At 49.0% G+C, this 21146-nt stretch overlaps 1 protein-coding gene across 8 annotated transcripts in view; it reads left to right on the top strand.

Annotated features, from left to right (window-relative positions):
* The window catches only part of Slco2b1 (solute carrier organic anion transporter family, member 2b1), a 53537-nt gene that overhangs the window by 24093 nt on the left and 8298 nt on the right, over positions 1-21146 (top strand). For all 8 annotated transcript variants that reach the window (NM_175316.3, NM_001252530.1, NM_001252531.1 and 5 more), the window contains 5 exons: positions 1131-1364; positions 1674-1772; positions 4363-4553; positions 16205-16298; positions 19999-20356. In NM_175316.3, coding sequence (NP_780525.1) covers positions 1131-1364; positions 1674-1772; positions 4363-4553; positions 16205-16298; positions 19999-20356 — 976 coding nt within the window. The remainder of the gene's footprint in view (positions 1-1130; positions 1365-1673; positions 1773-4362; positions 4554-16204; positions 16299-19998; positions 20357-21146) is intronic.

The raw sequence follows: 21146 nt of genomic DNA, 5'->3' as shown, positions 1-21146 counted from the left end.
ACAACCACAGCTTTCCTCAGTTTATCTTTTCTGCAGTAACTGCGCATCTGTGTGACAGGTTAGGCCATCTGTAAGACCCTGGACCCAGGAATAGTAAAGGCAAGTGTGATTGGTGTACTTAAATATCTACTGGGAACTAGACAGGGACACCTCTCACCACTCTGTCAAGGACCTTATGGGGCAGAGGTTACCACTATTGCCTCAGGACCCTGAGGCCAAAGAGGGAGATGCAAGGCCAGGCCCATAGCTAGAATCATACCTAGACCTCATCCAGAACTGTTCTGCATTTGACCTTTTAATGTCTAGAGAACATCTGTTCTGGGAGGCTCATTTGAGGGATGAGGACCAGAGAGGCAACGGTTACACAGAGGGACAGCCACTGAGGACAGTGGGACAGTCGCCGATGACTTTGGTTGCATGGTTCTTTCCAATACCTGGGTGTGGCTCTCTTAGTTGACTTGGTACCTCTGGGTCCCTGCTGTCACCATGTTGGGGATAATAATAGAACAAGGGTCTCCTCAAGTTTGCTCACCAAATATTGGTCAAGAAGTAAATGTCTGGAGCTAAATTAAGAAAACACCCTTTTCTGCACTGTGTCCTGAACCAACACAGCTTCTTCCCCAAACGAATACCAAGGACACCAGAGCCCTCCGTGGTCTGGGGTCTTCCTGCTCCTCCCAGCCCTGCCTATAGCCCTGGGCTGCCCCTACTCTGTGACTTTCTGTTTGGAACATCTCCTTCCAACTCTGTGCCCTGCTGAGGACCCAAGTTTGCTCTCCTGTGAACTCTTCCAGGAATATCCTCCCTTCCCCTCTTTTCTGGAAAAATCTTATTTGTCATTCTCCACCCAGTTCAAATTCTACCTATGTTGGTCACTCCTGCTCCTCCACCCAAGAGCCACCACTGTTATGATCCTTCTGAATGCCCCTGCTCAGAAAGATGAGCTGTGGCAAGCTAAGAGCAGGAACTGTGTGGTCAGACTGTGAGGCTAAGCTGGTTGACATGTTTCTGGTCTGTGAACCCTAGGTTGGGGCAATCGAGTGACTTACATCCAAGCACTCAGAACATCTTACATTTGGTGATTACTGTTCATCTTAGCTATGGTCATAGTTCTTATCGTCTTCTCTCAGACAATAGGTCACTGGACTTTGAAGCATCCCTGTGCCTGCCCACGACTATGGCTCCAGCCTCTGCCCTGTCCAATGGCAGCTGTTCCAGTCACACAGAAACCAAGCATCTGACCATGGTGGGGATCATGTTCGCAGCACAGACCCTGCTTGGCATCGGTGGTGTGCCCATACAGCCTTTTGGGATCTCCTACATTGACGACTTTGCCCACCATAGCAACTCACCCCTCTACATTGGTAAAGATGGTCTCTCCCTTTAAACTCTGATAGTGGGGCCAAGCCCAATCAGGGGGAAGAGAGGCCTGGCAGGAGGATGAGGGAAAAAACCTAGAGAATCCTACAGAGAGCCCTGACGACTGTTCTTGCCATGAAAGATTGGGTAGTCAGAGACCCACTCGGGGAAAACAGAGACCCACTCAGGGCACAGACCTGCTGGGGGTAGGTGGTAGGGACCTGCTAAGATGTGCAGGAATCTACTGATGGTAGGCAGAGGGATTCTGATGGCAGGTAGCACTACAGTACCCTCACCAAGACTTTGTATTGCAGGGATCTTGTTTGGAATAACCACGATGGGGCCTGGCCTGGCCTATGGGCTGGGTAGCCTCATGCTACGCCTTTATGTGGACATTGACCGGATGCCAGAAGGTGAGCCTGTGCCGTGTTCATCATCCTCAGGGATGCACACGAACACACTCTGTATCTGATCACTGCTCTTCCAGGAGGCCCCACACCAGGAACCCATATGGAAGTCCTGTAGCAACACTGACCATAAATGAGCCTTTTCCTTCAATCTCTAGGCCTCAGTTTCCTCACAACTGAGATCATCTCTATCCTCCTGTTCCCCAAGGCTGTCACCAGAATCTGGTGAAGTATCAGAGATGAACTATAAAGAGCCATCTTTTAAGGAGCTGTGCCCTTTGGTACCACCTGACCTTATTGCATACCCTCCCTCCCCCAGGCACAGACACACTGTTGACAGATAATAAAATATACCCTCTTAGCCTGTGGGGAGCACTGCCCTCAGTGGAAAAGCCTCCTAAGACTAGGGTCATAGCACCTGAGAATCTAGAGCAGAGCTCAGTCAATCAGATCTCTCCTCATATCTCTCCCTGCTGAGACATGACCTGGGGCAGCTGAAGGGCCCTTTTAGCCAAGCAACTACTTTAGGATCCCAGAAGCCTCTGGGGGTCTCATTTGGGAAAGTGTATTCTCAGAATCAACTAGAGGCCAGAGTGGGCCAAGGAGCCTGGCTAAAGGTTGGTCTGAAGGTAGCCAGGAAGGTCTGTGGGGTCCAAGAGCCCTGGATCCCTGCATGTGCAGGGGGATGGAGGGTGGATGGTATCCTGTTAGAGCAGGTTACCTTGGCTCCTCAGCTGCCTGCTTGTCACACCAGTGCCAGGCATGCCTTCAGCCCCCTACCACTCAGAAGTCCCGTCCCTCACTTGGAGATTTTTCTAGCAGTGTGCCTGGGTAGTCCTCCTCTAGCTTTCTCTCACGGGTTCCCTGAGCCAGGACAGGTCTGGACAACCATCACAAATGGCAATACTGCCTGTCTCTCTTTCTTCTAGAACACTGGGCCCCAACACCAATGACCAAGGGGCTCTGGTAGCAGCCCCTTGATGCTCTGAGGGAAAGTCCCTGAGAGTTGGGATAGCCTAGGTTTTCCAAGACATCTCCATTTGGGAGGAAGTATGTGTTTTCTATCTGTTGGCATCATCTTGGCACACAGGGTGGATGTTGCCTCTAAGCCATCTCCCAGGTCCATTTCTTCACGGGGGATTTGAAGGGTGGGTGGTTCCTGTTTGCTGCAGGCATAGACTAGCATATGCTTGAAGAGGAGCTAGGCTCTCTCTAGTGTGGCATGGGGCCAAGGCAGACAAGAAACAAAGAAAGCATTGAATACCATCAGTGGAGAAGCCACACCCATCCATGATCTGGAACCACATCGTTAAGTGCCAGCTGTGCTCCCTAGCCCCTGCCCAGAGAAGCTCGGGACCCAGCGCCTGGAGAACAGACTGTGTGAACTGCTGCTGGCTGGTGCTACTGGGGACTTGTATTTTTATAAAGTACCTGTGATGCTGGGTGTTGTGTGACTTTTCCTGGAGAGAAGTGAGCAAATGTCTTTTCGCCCCAGATAGGGCAATGATGACAGACCAGAGAAACAATTCCATCTTAGGCAAGCTTGGTGAACCAGTGAGTTTACTGGAGTTACCTTCAGGAGCATGGGGGATTTAAGGGCATCATTGAGAGTCCCACCATACCGGAAGTGACAGCACACAGAAGCTGCATCCCTAGAGCATCCTGCACAACTTGCTGATAGTTCCATCAGAGAGGTTTCTCCTGCCCAAAATTTCTTACTGCTGTTGTAACCTTAGAGAGGGGCTCTGTGGACCTTGTAAGTGTCTCAGCCTCCTGATGTTTCAGTTCAGAGAAAAAGCTACCCAGCGCAGAGGGACTCAGGGAAGGTGTCGGCTCTGCAGCCTTTCACTTTAGAAGCTTTATGGGCAGTTGAGCATCATGTCCTAATTAAAATAGGTAAGGGACCAAACCCATTAAGATAGACTTGTTAAAGGAACACATTTGTTAGCCCCACAACTCTATGGTCATTTCAAGCAGGTCTTAGTAACTCTGAATGGTTCTGTTAAACAATCCCAGTTATTTTAAACATGGTCTAAAGACAACAGCAGCCCCACCTTCATTTGATTCAGTAATAATGCTTTGTCTAATGATGGAAATAGAAACGGGAGAGAAGGAGCATGTGACTATAAAATGAACATCCCTTGAAGTCCTTCTCCTGTCTGTCTTTCACAGGTTTTGTTTGTGTTTTTGAGACAGGGTCTCCTGTAGCCCAGACTACAAACTCAGTGGTTAATTAGCCGAGGGTGACCTTGGATTTTTGATCCTATTACTTCCACTCCGCAAGTGCTCAGATTAGATATTTAAATTTTTAATTAACTTTACTTGTTTTAGCTATATATGTATAATGTTTACTGTAATATATGTATATATTTTTTCTGTAATTCTCCTAACAACCCTATGACGTAGAATACCTTAACTCCTGAAGCTACTAATATCTGTGTGTCACAGTGGAAGACACTAAGGCACAGAAACTAAGTAGCTGGCCTGAGGTTCTAGGCATTCCCCCAGTACTCCGTCGGCCTCTTGGTTGAAGGTTCTCAGAGGCAGAGATGACAGACAATCATGACACTAACATCATCATGGTTTTCTCTTCCAGGAGGCATCAACTTGACTCCAAAAGACCCCAGATGGGTGGGTGCCTGGTGGCTGGGCTTCCTCATCTCTTCAGGACTGGTGGTCCTGGCTTCCAGCCCCTACTTCTTCTTCCCCAGAGAGATGCCCAAGGAGAAACATGAGTTTCATTTCAGGCGGAAGGTCTTGGCAAGTGCGGCCTCCACTGCCAGCAAGGTAAGCACCCTCCATGTACCAGCCCCAACTCAGGCTCCAGAGCCACTATAATGCTTCCTAATGAGGCTTCATCATTCCTGAGCAAGCCCCACTGCCTCCTCCCAACAGGCACACACACACTGAGACCATCACGGGGCCCTCCCGTAACCCAGGAGCTGCAGGGCAGAGGGAGGCTGATGTGGTTTGCTCGAAATCGATGAACAAATCCGGGAGCCCTGGGGTGAGGACTCAGGCTTGCTGGGGTTCATGAACGTCGGCATCGGGGTCACTTAGAAATGTTGGGAATTCTGACTATGCTAGAAGATGCTAAGGAGTTGAGGCTGTAGAACTTGGGTGTAGGAAGAGTTCTAAGCTAGACATGAGGACACTGGCAAGTACAGAGAAGACAGCCAAGGGATGCTGAGTGCAAACGACCTCAGCTTAGGGTTCCACAGCAGACCTGAGGCTGGCCTTGCCAGGCGCAGTGATAGGGCTGAGTACACATAGAGTACTCTGAGCCAGGATGGTGGGAGATTTTGCCCAAGGTCACATGACTAAAGAGGCCAGGAACCATGAACCACAAGGCAGGATAGCTAAGAATTTACCAAGATATGAAGCCCGAAAGATAGTAAGTTGCTTCCAAATTGAAAAAAAAGACAAACAACAAACTTATTTATTATTATTATTTTTATTATTATCATCATCATCATCATTATTACTGGGGTCTAAACCTCTCAGGCCTTTCACATGCAGTGGCAAGGACTCTACTACTAAGATATGTATGTCTGACCCTGGAAATGAGTCTGAAAAGTCTATTTTGACAACATAATTTCAATTTCACTCATAATTTCAATTCAATTGCTACTTTGAATGGGTACAAACTTGACTACATTATGAAGCCTTGTGCATTTTCTCTTTCCCCAACTATGTGAGCTGCTTGTTAAGACCTCAGCTTAAAAGTTAAGTAAGGTGCTTATTGCTAAGTAATTCTAATTGCAAAAGAATAATTTATTTTAAAAAAATCTTGCCAGATGTTCTTGCAGTGGCCTGGTACTTCTAGGCATGTTTATTGAAGTGCGGAAGAGGGCCTCCTTCTTAGAACAAGAAAGTTTGAGCCAGCAAGTAGACCTGAAAGGGTCATTTCTTTTTTGTCATTTTTTTTTTAAAATAGAGGGTCAATTTATTAGAATATGAGTTCAAGTCTGTCTAAGCTCCAGGACCATCTGTTCTACTGAGCCTTGTCAGCTACCTCAACCTAGGGCCAAAGACACCCCAGGTTGGGATAGCCAGCAGGGGCCAGAATCACAAAACCTTTGCTGGCTTCAAGACCCAAAGGTATGCTTGGAAGGACAGGAAGCAAGGAGTTCTCACCTGCTTTACCAGGTGCTGGGTGGACTGGACCAGGAAGAACATGGAGAGAGAGGCCACTGAGGCCTTCTTGGCCATGCTGGGGGCAGGCAGCAGAGCACTTGGGAGCAGCCAATGGGATAGGCACCGGCTCTGCTGCCCTGGGGCAGGACTTGCCCAGGATGCTTATTCTGCAGTGGTGGTTCCCAGAGACAGCGGATGACTGGGCTGACAGTGCCTGTGTTGGCTCTGGAGGCAGGGGGCGGGCTTGGAATCTCAGTTCTGCCTAGCTGGGGCCAAGATTCAAATTCCCAGAATCTGAAGTGGAGTCCTTGGAAATAGGAGTGTCACTTAGGAGGACAAGAGTCTGTGTGTCTGGTGACAGATACTCTGCGTTGGGCTCTATATTTGGAAAGAGAACAATAGGCGTGGGTAGCTGTCCACTGGACTGGGTAACAGGTCAGCCATGTGCCTCCGCAGCAAGTCACTTCCCTATGCTTGCTGCTGTGTGTGCCACATATAAGGTACAGAGGTCAGATTCCTGGAGCACTACCCAATTACCTTGGGTTCTGAGAATGTGCAGTCCTGGCTGCAGTGGTTTTTAGAGTCCGCTTTTGAGAACTATGTGCCGTGAAGCCTTGTGACATTGGTCGTGATTGTGTGCCTGTCTGGCTGTCTGTATCTACCTTGTCAGATGTGGAGTTCTGGGAGGAGGGGAGCTGAGAGGTTCTTAAGAAAAGATTGAAGGCTGAGAACATGGTGATCTGCTTCCAGCAGCTCTTGGGCAATAAATATTGATGTGGGAGGAATTGATCCTCCACCTCCACCTCCGCCTCTGCCACCGCCTCCGCCTCCTCAAAGCTTCCAGGACCAGCCAGGCCACTTGCAGTAGGGTTGGCTGGCCTGGCCCACTAGAGTCACTAGTGAAGAGCCTGGAGAAGGGGTCCCACTGGGTGATATTGGCTGCTACATGCTGCATGTGTCTCTCCTGCACAGAGGGGGATGGGTAAGGAAGAAACAGTCAAAGCCAGTCAGTTTGGGAAATCTTTTCAGACATCTCCCAGACTTAGGGCCCAGGAACCCCCTAAGTACCCTAGAAGTAAATGCAGCCATTAAAGTCAATCTCTACAAGCCAAAAGATTGTAGCACATAAAATAAGGCTTGTCTGATCATGAGTGGGTCTGGCCAATGTATCTAATGTGTGGGCAGCAGATTTGACAAGAACAGCCAGCTCTGCATATTGAGGCTGTGTCCTCTAACTTGCTCCATGCTGCTATGTTGTTTGTTCAGGAGAGTTGAAGAAGACATCCCACACACCCTGCCTAGAGGAGTGAAGGAAGCCAGGTGTGAGGAGACACGGGTGCCTGAATGGCGGCTCAGCCATGAGGCCTCTGCAGGGTCTCTTAAGGGCTCTCTGACAGATCATTTCTGGGTGTATTGTGCCTTGGGTGGTGGGGTACCCCACCCGGTACTTCTCCAGTGTTCACTGGCTCCTCTGAGAACCTGTTCTTAGAGCTGAGCCAGGAGATGGAAGAGGCCTGGCCACCTGCTTCCTGACAGGCCTTTTGCCTCTTGAATCAAGCATGATGGCCATGGCCAGCCTCTGAGAGCCGGTGGGCGCCATGGTCTTCTGTTGGCTCTGTTACTCCTAGAATAATTCCAATACGCCATTGGTCTTGCCTTAGTGCTCTGCTTCTTTGTTTGTTGTTGACTAGGCAGAGTTTAATTCTTTAGACACATGGGCCTCAATCTGGGCTAGCCTAGGATTTACTTTGTAGCTCAAGCTGATCTCAAATTCGTGGCGATCCTCCTGCCTCACCCTCCCAAGTGCTAGACTGACAAGTATGAGCTATGGCACCTAGCTAAAGTTCAAATAGCTGGATATTTTTAAGTACTTCTTTTCTAGAATCAGAGAAGTGTGTGTGTGTGTGTGTGTGTGTGTGTGTGTGTGTGTGGTGCCTATGTATGTGTTTGTGTGCCTCTGCATGTGTGTTCTTATCTATGTGGCCTATGAAAGCATATATGTGTTTGTGCCTGTGCATGTATGTGCACATGAACATCTGTGTGTGCCTGCACAATCGTGTGTGTGTGTGTGTGTGTGTGTGTGTGTGTAAGCACTAGCATGTATGTTTGGGGCGAGATATGCAGATATAGGCACATGTGTATGTGCATGCTGTTGGAGGCCAGAGGACAGCCTAGGGTGTTTTTCCTTGGTTTTTGAGACAGAATCTCTGTAGCTAGGGGGCCTGGCCAGAGAGACCTAGGTACCTACCTACCCCCACCTCCTGTGTACTGGAACTACAAGTGTGCGCCACTATACCCAGCATTTTTACATGGATTTGGGGATCAAACCAAGGTCTTTACATTTGCATTACAAGCACTTCACTAACAGATCTCTCTCCAGACCCATGTCAGAAATAGTCTCTGAGTGCCAAAATCCACTTCTCTCTGTCTCTTTGTCTGCCTCCATGTCTCTGTCTCTATTTCTCTCTTTCTCTGTCCCTCTCTCTGTCTCTTTCTGAGACAAGGTCTCACTATGTGGCCTTGGCTAGCCTAGAGCTCACTATGTATTCCAGGCTAGCCTCAAACTCATAGAGAATTGAGCAAATCTTTTATCCCATTGAATGCTGGGATTAAAGATATGCACCACCACCTCTGAGCTAAATTCACATGTTTAAGTGACCATAATTTGGCTAAGAGCCTGTGAGTCCATGACACTGGCTGTCTCGGTCATTGACCTCAATGTACTTCTTTGGGACAATAGCCAAGGATACAGGGCAGAAGCAGAATTCCTTAAAACCCAAAACTTAGAGCTAGCCTACCAGCATGTGCCCATATTCCCCCTGGGACTTCTGGGTCCCTGCTGTAGCCTTTTAGTGTACATGGTGACACTAGCTTTCCTTGTCATCTGTGTCTCCTCCTTGTGAGCTCTCCTCTAGAAGCCCCCTTGTGTATCCCTTCCCAGCCTGGCAGTGTAGGGCTGAGACGCTAGTCTCACATTCCCTCTAAGCTTCGAGACTTAAGTGATTGTGCAATCCCTTCTCCATCCCACAGGATGAGGTACTGGGTGGGGCCTATAGAGGGGCCCAAAAGTGTCCAGAGTATGGTGGCCCTGCATCTGTCTATATGAGGCCAGTCTCTGACCCAAAAGGTCAAATAAGAATCTCTCTTTCCCATACTAGAGCTAGAATTCCTTTTGGGGTATACTTGAGTGTACTTCAAACTATACCCCATAGAACACCAGGAATGACAGCATGAGGTGAATGAAGAAGTCTCTCTCTCTCTCTCTCTCTCTCTCTCTCTCTCTCTCTCTCCCTCCCTCCCTCCCTCCCTCCCTCCCTCCCTCCCTCCCTCCCTCCCTCCCTCCCTCCCTCCCTCTCTGCAATTCCACTTTGGTGTTTTTATAGCAGCATATTTGTTTCTGTTTGTTCAGTGCTGGATTCTGGTCTCATGCACACTAAGCAAGTGTTGTAACTCTGAGGGTGTAACATCCTTGAATCAGACATCATGATGGGATTTCAAATTGGCTAAAGGTCTCTGTTGCTAAGAAACAGCTGGTCTAGACATACCACAGCTAGGCAGAGAAAAAGACTGAGGTTAACAAAATGATGGAATTAGTTATGACATCTCATGTTTGTCATCCAGGCACTTGGGAAGCAGAGGCAGGAGAATGACCACAAGTTTAATGCCATCCTAGATAATTTAGTGAATCGCAGTTCTTGCTGGGCTATAGAAGTAAGACTGTCTCAAAATAGACACAGATTCACCTACACACACACACACACACACACACACACACACACACACATTCACACTAAACCACAGAGAGAAGGGAAAGGGAAAGACAGAGGGAAAGTGTGTGTGTGTGTGTGTGAGAGAGAGAGAGACAGACAGAGACAGAGACAGAGACAGAGAGACAGAGAGAGAGACACAGAGAAAGAGACTGCTTTGGTCAAACAGGCCCCATGAAAGTTTCCCTGGTATTTGAGTGGCTGGGAACACTCATGATGTCTGTGACATACCGTCTCTCCTTCTAATGCTGGAATCTACAAAGCATCTACATTTTTGGATTTGCATAAGAATAAATGAGACAGACTGTACAGTTAGGAGGTTCAGCACATGATACAGGCTCAGGAAGCAGCAGCCTGATTCTCAGTCCTTTTCTTTGTCGGGCCAAATTTTAAGGGGAGCAGAAAAAAACAAACAGAAAACTACTTTTTCTAATATTCTTAAATACTTTGTTTCCTAATTTTAAAAAAATTAGGTTTTTTTTTTTCTTTAAATTGATCTTTTAATGGGCAAATAACATGTGTGCCTATGTCTGGTGCACAAACATTTTGACTTATGTGTACAGGAGGCCCTGGCTGCATCAAACATCCGACAGATGCATTACCTCACATGGTTGCTTTCTGTTCTTTCAGCGATTCCTGTTTGCAATACCAGGTTGGGTTGCTGTTGTCATCACAATGTAAAGTAGTCCTCTTGAACTTTTTCCTCCTGTGGATCTGCAGTTTGTGTGTCCCCTGCAGCTGCCCCTAGTTTCCCGCCAGCCCCTGGAACCAGCACTGCACCCTTGCATTCCTGAGTCCCAGTCCCTTAGACTCCACCTACAAACATCTGTCACATCTGGCATCTTAGACTCAACATAGTACACTTTTTATTCATCCACGGTCCTGAAAAATGAAAGAATTTTGTTTCTTGTTAAGAATAGTACTCACTGCCTGGAGAGATGGCTCGGCAGTTAAAAGCACTGGCTGCTCTTCCACAGGATCCAGGTTCAATTCCCGGCACCCACAGGACAGTGCACAACTATCTGTAACTCCAGTGCCAGAGGCTCTGACACTCTCACACAGACACACATGCTGGCAAAACACCAATGTGTGTGTGTGTGTGTGTGTGTGTGTGAGAGAGAGAGAGAGAGAGAGAGAGAGAGAGAGAGAGAGAGAGAGAGAGAGAGACTAGCTCTCACATGGTGTTCATCCATTCACCTGCTAATGACTGTTGAGAGACAGTTAGGTTGACTGTCTTGGTAATTGTGAGTAATGCTTCAGTGAGCACGGGCACTCAGCTTTCTCTAATACTAGACATTGTTGATTCTCCTGCCTCTTTACTTTTGTGATTCTAGGAATTAAATCCAGGACTGTGCATGCTAGGCACGCACTGTACCTCTTGGCTAGATCTCCAGCCTTATCTTCACCTTCTTTTTCTTTTTGAGACAAGGCTCTGTGTATTCCTGGATCCTTATACAGCCAAAGAGGACTATGTACTCCTGATCCTCCTACCCCAACTTGCTGTGTGCTGGAAATACAGGCATGAGCCACCGCACCCATTTTATGTGTAGTTGGGCTTGAACTCAGGACTTCATGAATGGTCTGCAAGCTCTATATTAACTGCGCTACATCTCCAGCCCTGTTTTCAGTTTTTGTGAAGCACCTCCATACTTTTTGACTTAATGACTGCATGAATTTACATTCCCACCAGTGGAGTACAAGGGTTCCCTCTCCTGCACAGCCTTGCCAGCATTTGCTGCCTTTCATTTTCTTTCCACCAGCCATTCAGACTGGGGTGAGGCAACTGACCACTGTGTTTCTTATTTGTTCTTCAAAGTCTTCCTTCCATTATATCCTGGAGAGAGTTATAGGCAGCAATCACCAAAACCAGGTCTGGTGCTAAGTAATATAGGAGGAGTTAAGTTAGCGTGTATTATGTTTTTCCTGTCCCTCTGCTGGGTCCTATGTGTGTATTATCTCATTTAACCCCTACTGCCTGTGTGGCAGATACAATTCCTATGTTCTCTTTGCCACTGGGGGATTTGAGTTGCAGAGATTGAATAGCATCATCACATGGTTTATAAATGCCACTGAGGTTCAGTTCCAGGAAAACCCACTCCCCAGACACTCTCTCAACTAATCAGTCAGAGATCTAGGGAAGGACAAGTGAGGCAGCTCGTCTGCCTCAGCACTTCTGATGGTCTGCTGCAGGACCCCTCACCAGAAGAAGCCGCAGGCCAAGATGCCCTGGCTCTCTGCTCCAGACCTCTGCCCTGCCTCCTTAGATGGCCACCATCTCTCAGAGATCTGGTGTCTGTGACTACTCTGTGATGACACAGGGGAGGAACTGAGAGCTGGCAAGGAGTCCATTACAAGCTGGCAGCCTAGCTCTGGCTTCATAGACTGGGACCCAGCTCCAGGGTAAAACTGTCTAGGACCTCAACTGTGCCCAAAGATAGCTTCATGATGGCTAGAGGCCCAAAGCAAGGCCGAGTTCATAGCATGCATGTCTTGTGGGCTTGCAGATGTCAGCACCAAGCCCCCCGAGAGAGGAAGTTCTACCAGGCTTGCTGACCTGGTCAAACCACAGACCAGATGGGCCACCCAAGCCCTGCTTTGAGCAGCACTGTGCTTCCTGCCTGAAGAACCCACTATTAGTCAGCGGTCCTCAAAACAGATGAGGGTCAAAAGGTAGAAACAAATTGGGGCATAGGAACCTAGGACAGAGAGGACTCTTGACACACAGAATAAAGTCTCCATCCCTTCATCTGGCCATAGACCACCAAGGCCTGACCACAGTCTGTCAATCGTCCCCAGTTGCTTCCCCAGGGAGTACCGGCTGCAGTCAGATTGCAGTAGTGCCCACAGTCTGTCCCTGATGCTGGCTCTGTCCACCTCCATGCCTTAGGCCATGCTGTGCCCTGCTCCATCCTCTCCTTCCCAGCCACACTCCTCTCCAAACAGACACCCTCTTCCCCCACTATCTCTCCTCTCCTGTCCCCAAACCCCGTGTCCTCTTTCACAACATGCCAGGGTACCAAGGAACCAAAGAGTGATAGTCTGATCTATCATGGAGACATTTCTCCACTCGGTGTTGTCCCCGCCAAACAAGTGCAGTCAGACAGCACCTGAACTGAAAAGCCAGGCAGATGTGAAAGTGACTAAACGTGACAGGGAAGTACATGCAAGGGGCAGGTCACACTGTGGCCAGGACATGAAGTTCACCAGAGTCTGCTTGCTCTCAGGGGCGAGACTGCCCCTCCCTGGAGAAAAATGTGAGGAAGTTGTCAGTCTGTCTGTCTGTAACTTCCAGCTTCTCCTACCTTCTTCTACTCCTATCCTCTTTGCCTCAACTGTCCAGGCCCTTACCCTGGCCACTGTGGCCAAGGCTAAGAAAGAAAAAGTGCCTTGGTCTATGCCACCAGCATGTCCAAAAGAGGTATCAGCCAAGTCGTGTGTATGAGGCTAAATCTCTAGTAGCTACACTCAAAAGTCAATTAAATTTATTTTAATGATAAATTTAGATGGGGCAAAATGTCACAGGTTTTAATTCCCAGGACTTGAGAGGCAGGAGGATTAGGAGTTTGGAGTCAGGTGTATGTGATAACTCATGTCTGTAATCCCAGCACTCTGGCAGCTGAGGCAGGAGGATAACCATGAGTTTAAGGCATGATAAACTCTAGGCCAGCCTGAGCTGCACAGTGAGATTCTGTTTCAGAAATTTTAAAAAGGAGTTGGAGGTCATCTTCAGTCAGCCTGGACCACGTGAGACCTGTCTCATAAAAAGAAAAAGAAAAAAAATCCAATTTGGGAATATAATACTATCAATGTTTATTATTATACTTGTGACATATTTTAGTTGGACTAGCCATACTTTAAGTGTTTAGTCACGACATGTGACTGGTGGCTGCTGCATTAGATAATGTGGCTCTGGCAGGCATGTCGAACTTAGAGCCCAAAGGCCACCCTAACTCTGGATAGCTGCGAATGCAAACAACACAAATCCTCGGGTCTCAGTTGTACCACGTCTAGCTGTGTGGTGCGCACCCTCAGCGTATTTGCTCACATGTGAAAAAGCACAACACTCCCCACCCACTGCCCTTTGCTGGTCCTGAGGAGGATAGCACACGCTCACACATGTGAGCCCTGAGCCCACACATCCCAGGCCCCTCATCTTCTGGCATCTCACTCAGTTCTCCTAGCCCCTGGGGAACTCCGTCATTTACTGCCTGACTCTGAAGCATCCTGGTCTGAGGACTGCCTCCTACAATGACAGCATCTCCTCCTGCTCTTCTTGTTTGTCTTCCAAGAGCTTGGTGTCGGCTGCAGTAGCTGCTCAGAGCCATCTCCAGTTCTTCCTTCAGTGCAGATTTATCAGATATGATTTTGCTTCACGCTCCTGTAATGAGCGCTGCAGCTCAGAGACTGAGATAAACACAATGCCTGCTTATGCAGAACCCTGGACAGCAGTGAACAAGGCAGACCAGGAAAAGGTTGACTCACACCCATGTGTTTGTAAAACAGTATTTTATTTCATTTCTAGACAAATCTATTTAATTCCTATTCTGAATTTCCAATCTCCCAAGTGATTCCAAAAGTCCACCTTATTCTTTCTTAAGGCTCCCCCACCAAGGTAAAAAAGATTCCTGCTATACATTGTGACCATGTATCAGAGGGCTCAGCTCTACCTACAAGGCCAACCCTGGTCACTAGGACCCATGTGGTTCCCCTTGGCATGCCTGAGACAGAGGCATCCTGGTATGGCCAGAAGTTTGAGAAGCCTGCATCTTTGTGTCAGGTCTCTGAGGTACATGGCTCCCTGCTACTGACAGAAGCTAAAGGCTGCTTGCTGCCTGCCTCAGACTCATTCCCTGCCACAGTCTCTTGTCTGTTTTTTACCCATTAATGCTTTCTGCCCTGTCACCACCCCACTTCAGGCCAGGAAACCCAAAGTTGTGCCCAGCTAAAATGTAAGGAGTTGGAAAGGCAAAGCCCAAGGGAGATGGAAGGCCTGGATTAATATCTGGATGAATTGCCTGCCGAGGCAGGTCAGGCTTTGGCAGCCAGCGCAGGGAGCAAGACACGGGGAGCTTGGACAAGGGTTCTGTGTTTGAGGTGCCATGTGGGGTTCTGAAATGGGGAAACTGAGATGGGAAGCCGGGCACAGTGGCTCGGGCCTGTGATCTTAGCACTTGGAATGTCAGCCTGGTAATAAGAGGTAAGACCCTGTCTCAAAAGGAAGAAAAGATAAACAAGTTGAGAAAGAGGTATCTATAGCAACCACTGACACTCCTACTCTCTCTGTCCACATAGTTCCTGAGAACTGGCTAATCCTTACAACAGTCCAAAGTCTTTTCCCCTGAAGTTGCTAGCTGCTGAGTCTGACCTCAGGCTGCATAGAAAAATGTAATGACATCAGACCTCCAGGCACTTATCATGTTAGGTAATAAAAGTGTCTAAGATGTTGCTAAAGGTGATGGTGATACTGATGATGGGTGAGAGTGGTGGTGGATCGATAACTTTGGTGATCTGCTCCAATTTACTTTCCTGTTGCTGTGATAAACACCTCAAACAGAAGCAACTTGGAGAGGTGAGGGTCGGGTCACAGTCCATCCTTAAGGGAAGTCAGGGTAGAAACTCAAAGAGCTCAGCTCCAACAGGAAAACTTCCTGAAGTGATGTCATGGAAGAATGCTGCTTGTGGGGCTTGCTTCCAGCCTCACGTTCAACTACTTTCTTATGCAGCGCAGGCTCACATGCCTAGGCATAGTCCTGCCCACAGTGGGCTGGGCCCTCCTACATCAATTGGCAATCAAGAAAATACCCACAGACATGCCCACAGGCCAATCAGATGGAGGCATTTCTTCAGCTGAAATTCCCAGGTGCGTCAAGTCGATAACCAAGATGAGTCATCACATAGTGTCAGTGATACTGATAATGATGTCAGCAACGGAAGCACTGTTGGTGACTGCATTGGTGGTGAAGGACTGTGAGTTGATGTCCCTTTTGGTGACCGTTAGTCATTTGGTGACACAGATGAGATTGGGATATTAATAAAGACGATTATGTTAAAGATAAGAGTGATGATATTATAATCACAACGTTAGCAATGATACTGAAGAGGCAAGTAACAATGATAATAACAGAGGTATCCTGTGGCTAGGACAAAGGCAATGACAATCATACTACGAGGGTGTGATCGTGAATAAATTGGTCATCTAACGGTTTGTGAGCATAGTGCTGATATGCATTGGGATGATAGGACTGCTGATAGCTGTGTCTATGATAATAATTGTCACCCATATCCTGTTTAATTACGCGGCCTGAGGTCAGAGCACATGAATGGCACCATGTTACAGTTTAACCACTAGAGCTTCATTCAGTCTTTAAATCCTCTTGAGTACCTAGAGGGCCAAGAACCAGTGGGATATCAGTAGTCTCTGCTCCTGATGGGGGCGCCAGAGCTCATTCCAGAACTCCTCTGTCTATCCCATGGCCATGTCTGAACAGCATCTCTTGCATCCAGCTGACTGGGCCTGGCTTTATGTCTTCCCAGGGTGAGGACCTCTCCTCCCAGCACGAGCCTTTAAAGAAACAGGCTGGATTGGCCCAGATTGCCCCAGACTTGACTTTGGTCCAGTTTGTCAAAGGTAAGTGAGCCCAGATGAAAATGGAGGGGGGAAACCAGAGGTGCCTTTGAGGTTATCCAGAATGCTTAGTCTGCTTCTACAGACCTCTTGTGAGCTCAGACATTCCTGGTAAGGCTGGTCATAGACCGCTCTCCTCAGGGTTCATCACTATCTTTCTTGTCCCATTAGGTCATGTCCAAGAGCCCTTCTGTCCTCTGTGCCTGGATCCCACCAGGATCCCTCCATCCTCTTGGCTCTCAGCACCCTTGGAGCTTCTGTCTCAGCTTCTGTCTCAGCTCAGCCTGTCTTTACCCATCCTCCACCATAAGCAGAGAACTCCTGAAGGACAAAGCTTGTGTCCCAATTTCCTCTAAGCCTGCAAGCAGGAAGCCCTGAGTAAAGTCTCACTAAATCTCCAGGCTGTAGCATGGGTAGAAAGCTGGGGGCCTTTTTGGTTCTTGTTCCTGGCTTCTCTGTGGGCCTTGGTTTCCCTGGATAATTTCTCAGTACAGTAAGAAATAGACTCACTGACAGAAACTTCATGCTAACCTGATCCTGACACAAGGAAATCAATCAGGCAGTTACCGGAGGCCACAGAGGGACTAGGCAGCGTTTTCTAAAGAACTCGATCCTGTAGACATTGATTGAGTACTTGCTGTGTCCAGGCAAGTCAAACGACCCTGACGGAAAGCCTGCCAGACACTGGTCATTGTACGGTCTTCGGAGGTTGTTTTCTGTCTCTGAACTGAGTTTCCTCATATACAGACTGGGTTGGTAATATATGCTTCACCTTTCTCAAGGATTGACATGTCGAATAGGATGAGACACACACAGATAGCACCTGTCTACAATTTTAAAAACCACTTATGTAAGGTATAGGTTTTTTCCTATGATCACACCTTTTTATTCTTATTCACATTTGAACAGTAAGTGGTGCTGCTGTTTAATACCATTTACAAAGGTATTATCCAAAGGATCCTTTACGCTTCACCAAAGACATGTGTAGCAGGAAGGAATTGGTTCCAATTTTTTTGCCAGTTTTCTAAGATTCGATGTTGGGGTAACTATAATCTAGCCCCCCAAATTTCCCAGCATTCCCAGGAAAAGGGACTGACTGAATTCCATGGGGCTGGGCCTAGAGGCAGTGGCCTGCATTGTCGACCTCAGGTCATCCCCGATTACTGGAAGGACTCAGCACACTGTAGCATGGACGAACATTTTAATCCCCACTCTGCCTCCTACTCAGGGTGCAGCTGGGGCTGGCTGTGCAAACTAAATCCTAGAGCTGGTAGTCTGGGCCAGCTCGTCTCTGCACCGTCCAGCTTCTGTAGGCCTTGTGGCTGGTTAACCAACTTGGCCTCTGGGCAGCAAAGCTCTACCAGGACTTGGCTTTCAGCACCTGTAATCATGGAGGTGGGGGTACGGCGGAGGGTGGGGGGAGAGTAGCCTGAAGGAGAAGAAACTCTTGGGGAAGACAATCCCTGGCAGTGGAAGTTCTTACCTGGTGGGGGAGTCACATTCTCTCCCAGTCTGCAAATGGAGGGGGAAGCTATCTGATGAAAGAGTTCAGACCCAGACCAACATGATAGAGGAGATCCTCATTTGATGGGAGCTACATGGTCCGGGACTTAGAGAAGCCTGTGACTTGTGGGAGGAAGCAGCACTAGTTTGAGGGCACCCTTGTCCAGTGCCTGGCCTCTGAGCCGGGCAAGGCTGTTGAGGAAGGCAGTCCCTGAGTTGAGGAAGGTCCGTTGTCTGATGGGGAGACCTTGTGCTGAGTGAGGGAAGCCCTGTGCTAAGCGGAGGCTGAACCTGAGCAGGAGACAGGCCCTGGAATTCCCCTTCAGGTAGCTAAGGGAAAGAAAGGCATGGCCCTGCCCTCCAGGAATTTTCCATCCCTTGTGGAGAAGGCTGTGGCTGCTGAGAAGTGGGGGATGGGCTCACAGTCCACTGCAGTGATGAGGACAGCAGAATGAGCATTGTGGAGAGAGGAGCCCTCTGGAGCCAGGCCGCCAGAAAGGACAGCATCCGAATGGGAGGGGCAGAGGGAGAGCGGTTCTGTGCTGGAAGTGAAGAGAGTCTGGCTTTCCTCTCTGGACAAACCTGGGTGTGTCCATGCCCACCCCCCAACCCCAGGTCCCTCTTTACAGTGAAGACCAAGTAATATAAAAGACCAATTCGTGTGGAGCTTCAGATACCTTGAGCAAGTGTGGAGGGGTGGGGGAGGAAAAAAGAAGGAAGGGAGTTTGGGAGGAAGGAGAGAGACAAGGAGTGACCGAGGGAAAGGGTGGCAGCAGCTACCTAGAGTGATGTCTAGGGCCACCTAACTCATCCCAAATGCTAGCTGAATAGCTGGTCTGGAGGCAAAGGACTAGGGACTAGAGGGAGGCGTTCTGTGACTGTGGTCCCTACTCACCCCTCCAGGGCTGACTTTATTTTCTGGCTCTGAAGGAAACAAGGCCAGACTTTGAGGATAGTGATCAAGCTAGTCTGACTATGCTCTGAGGAGAGATAAAATGTGTCTCCTATAACATAGGGATGCAGGCTTTGGTCTGGCAGGAATCAAAGGCTCTTTCTCTAGCCTGGCCTCTATGGATGTCTCTCCTCACTAGCACATTCAGGTTTCTCTTGTTTCTTTCCCATTCTGTCTGTCTGTCTGTCTAACAGCGGAGAAACCCATCCATCAGAGCAGAAACTGTCCTCAGGCATCCCTGTACACCCTACTCGCCCGAACACGGAACCCAGGAAGGAAGGGAGGGATTTACCAACTATTCTGAGCTCAAAGGTTTAGCACTTTTAGGAAGGGCAGCCTGAACAAGGCACTGAGGTAGGACTCCAGATCTACCCAGATCCTAGGGAGGTCCCCAACGCCAGAACAGTCATGATTACTGCCTGTCTCCAGCCTGCTCTCCTGCCCACATCCCATTAGGAATTCCTCTCCAAGTCCCCTTGTTCTCTAGGTCCTAGCTCTGTCCTACATCCAGGGAGCCTCCTGGCCCACGGCTGCCCAGGGTTCATTTTCTCTGGAGACCTGAGATTCTCTGCCCCCGGCGTTTGGACATTTGATCCAGTCCTCATCCATTAAACAGTATTTACAACGTTTTGACAAAATGACCAGTGTGCCCTGGGCTCTAGAGATAAAGCAACTGATACTGTAAAAATTACTACTCTGAAATAAAATGGGGGTGAGCTGGCAATAAAACGGCTAAATGAATAAAATGTACAATTGGTTCGGTACAATGCTCTCAGGAAACACACTCTAGCCGAGAGGCATCAGGGCAGGAGTGGGCATCTGAGTTAAGGACAAAGAAGGAAAGACCCAAGCCCAGGCTGGTTCAAAAGAGCAAGACAAGATGGAAAGGACCCGGTGGGAGTGGAGGGAGGGAGAACAATCTAATAGAAATGGGGGGGGGGGCTGAAATGAGACGGAGTGAATGAAATAGACCCAAATGAGATGGAGGGAAGTAGACTCGACTCAAACAGACCCGAACAGAAATAAACACATTTAATAAACTCCCACGTAACTCTGAACTGAAAGGCGTGAGGAGAATTTCAAAACTAGAGCAGGACGGGAAAAGAGTCCAACGTAATGTGATAGCATGGGACACGCTAGACTTAAACGGAATGGAAGAGAGAGAACGGAACAGATGGGGCGGGCTGGACAGATGTGGATACTGTGGCTGGCTGCCCACGCTGACCTCCTTCCCGCTTGTCCCGACAGTCTTCCCTAGGGTGCTGCTGCGGAATCTGCGCCACCCCATCTTCTTGCTGGTAGTCCTGTCCCAGGTGTGCACCTCATCCATGGTAGCGGGCATGGCCACCTTCCTGCCTAAGTTCCTGGAACGCCAGTTTTCCATCACAGCCTCCTTTGCCAACATGCTCCTTGGCTGCCTCACTATCCCTCTGGTCATCGTGGGCATCATGATGGGAGGTGTCTTAGTCAAGCGCCTCCACCTGAGCCCGGTGCAGTGCAGTGCCCTCTGCCTCCTCGGCTCGCTGTTGTGTCTGCTCTTCAGCGTGCCGCTCTTCTTCATTGGCTGCTCTACCCATCAAATTGCAGGCATCACACAAGACCTGGGGTGAGTGGGCATGCACATGGGAAGGTGCGTGGTGAGGATAGGTCAGTGAGCCACCTACCTCTCCTACCCGCCCTCCCTCCCCCCCATACACAGTGTATCCCCTCCCCCTCCCCCTCCCCCAGTGCCTACAAAGCCCTATGCAAGCCCTTTTCTGGGCTCAGGTACAAGCAAGCAGTGGTCACTGGTAGGCACCCAATGCCACAGAAGAGGCATGGATGGAACACCAAGGCCAGGAGGCCTGGGAAGAGCCAGGGTGCAGCCAGTTGCGGGATAGTATTTCCAGGGAGGCTGAGACCTGCGGGCCCGCAGAAGTGGAATGGACGCCACGCATAGGAGGCAGGACCCAGCATAGCCTGAGAGAGACATTTGTTCCCAGATGAAATTAGGTCTGCCCAAGAAGGGACAAGCTCCATGCCTTGGTTTCAAAAAGCAGGTGAACAAGGAACTGGGCAGTCCCCCTCAAGAAGGCAGACGAGGTTAAGAAACCTTGCCTCTTCCTACGGTGACCTCATTTTAACTGGAAGATGTACTAAGCTTTGTTTGGCCCAGTACCCAGCTAGAATTTCCCCCTTGGCACAGCCTCCCCCACTCAAGTGCCAGGTTTCCTCACCTGGTCCCTCTCTCACGTGACTTCGGAGGACTCAGCTCAGGGCCAAGACACTTGGACCCCACCCTCATCACTTGACTCCATTCCTTCTTTTCTCTAAGAGCCAGGCTGTCTGGAGTAGGGCCTTCTGTGTACGGGCCACACCCTATGGGCCCACAGGAAGCCCCAAGCCTGAGCAATTAT

This window comes from Mus musculus, chromosome 7 (assembly GCF_000001635.26).
Source record: "Mus musculus strain C57BL/6J chromosome 7, GRCm38.p6 C57BL/6J".
In the NCBI taxonomy this organism is placed as follows: Eukaryota; Metazoa; Chordata; class Mammalia; order Rodentia; family Muridae; genus Mus; species Mus musculus.
This window is presented reverse-complemented; position numbering and strand designations above follow the sequence as displayed.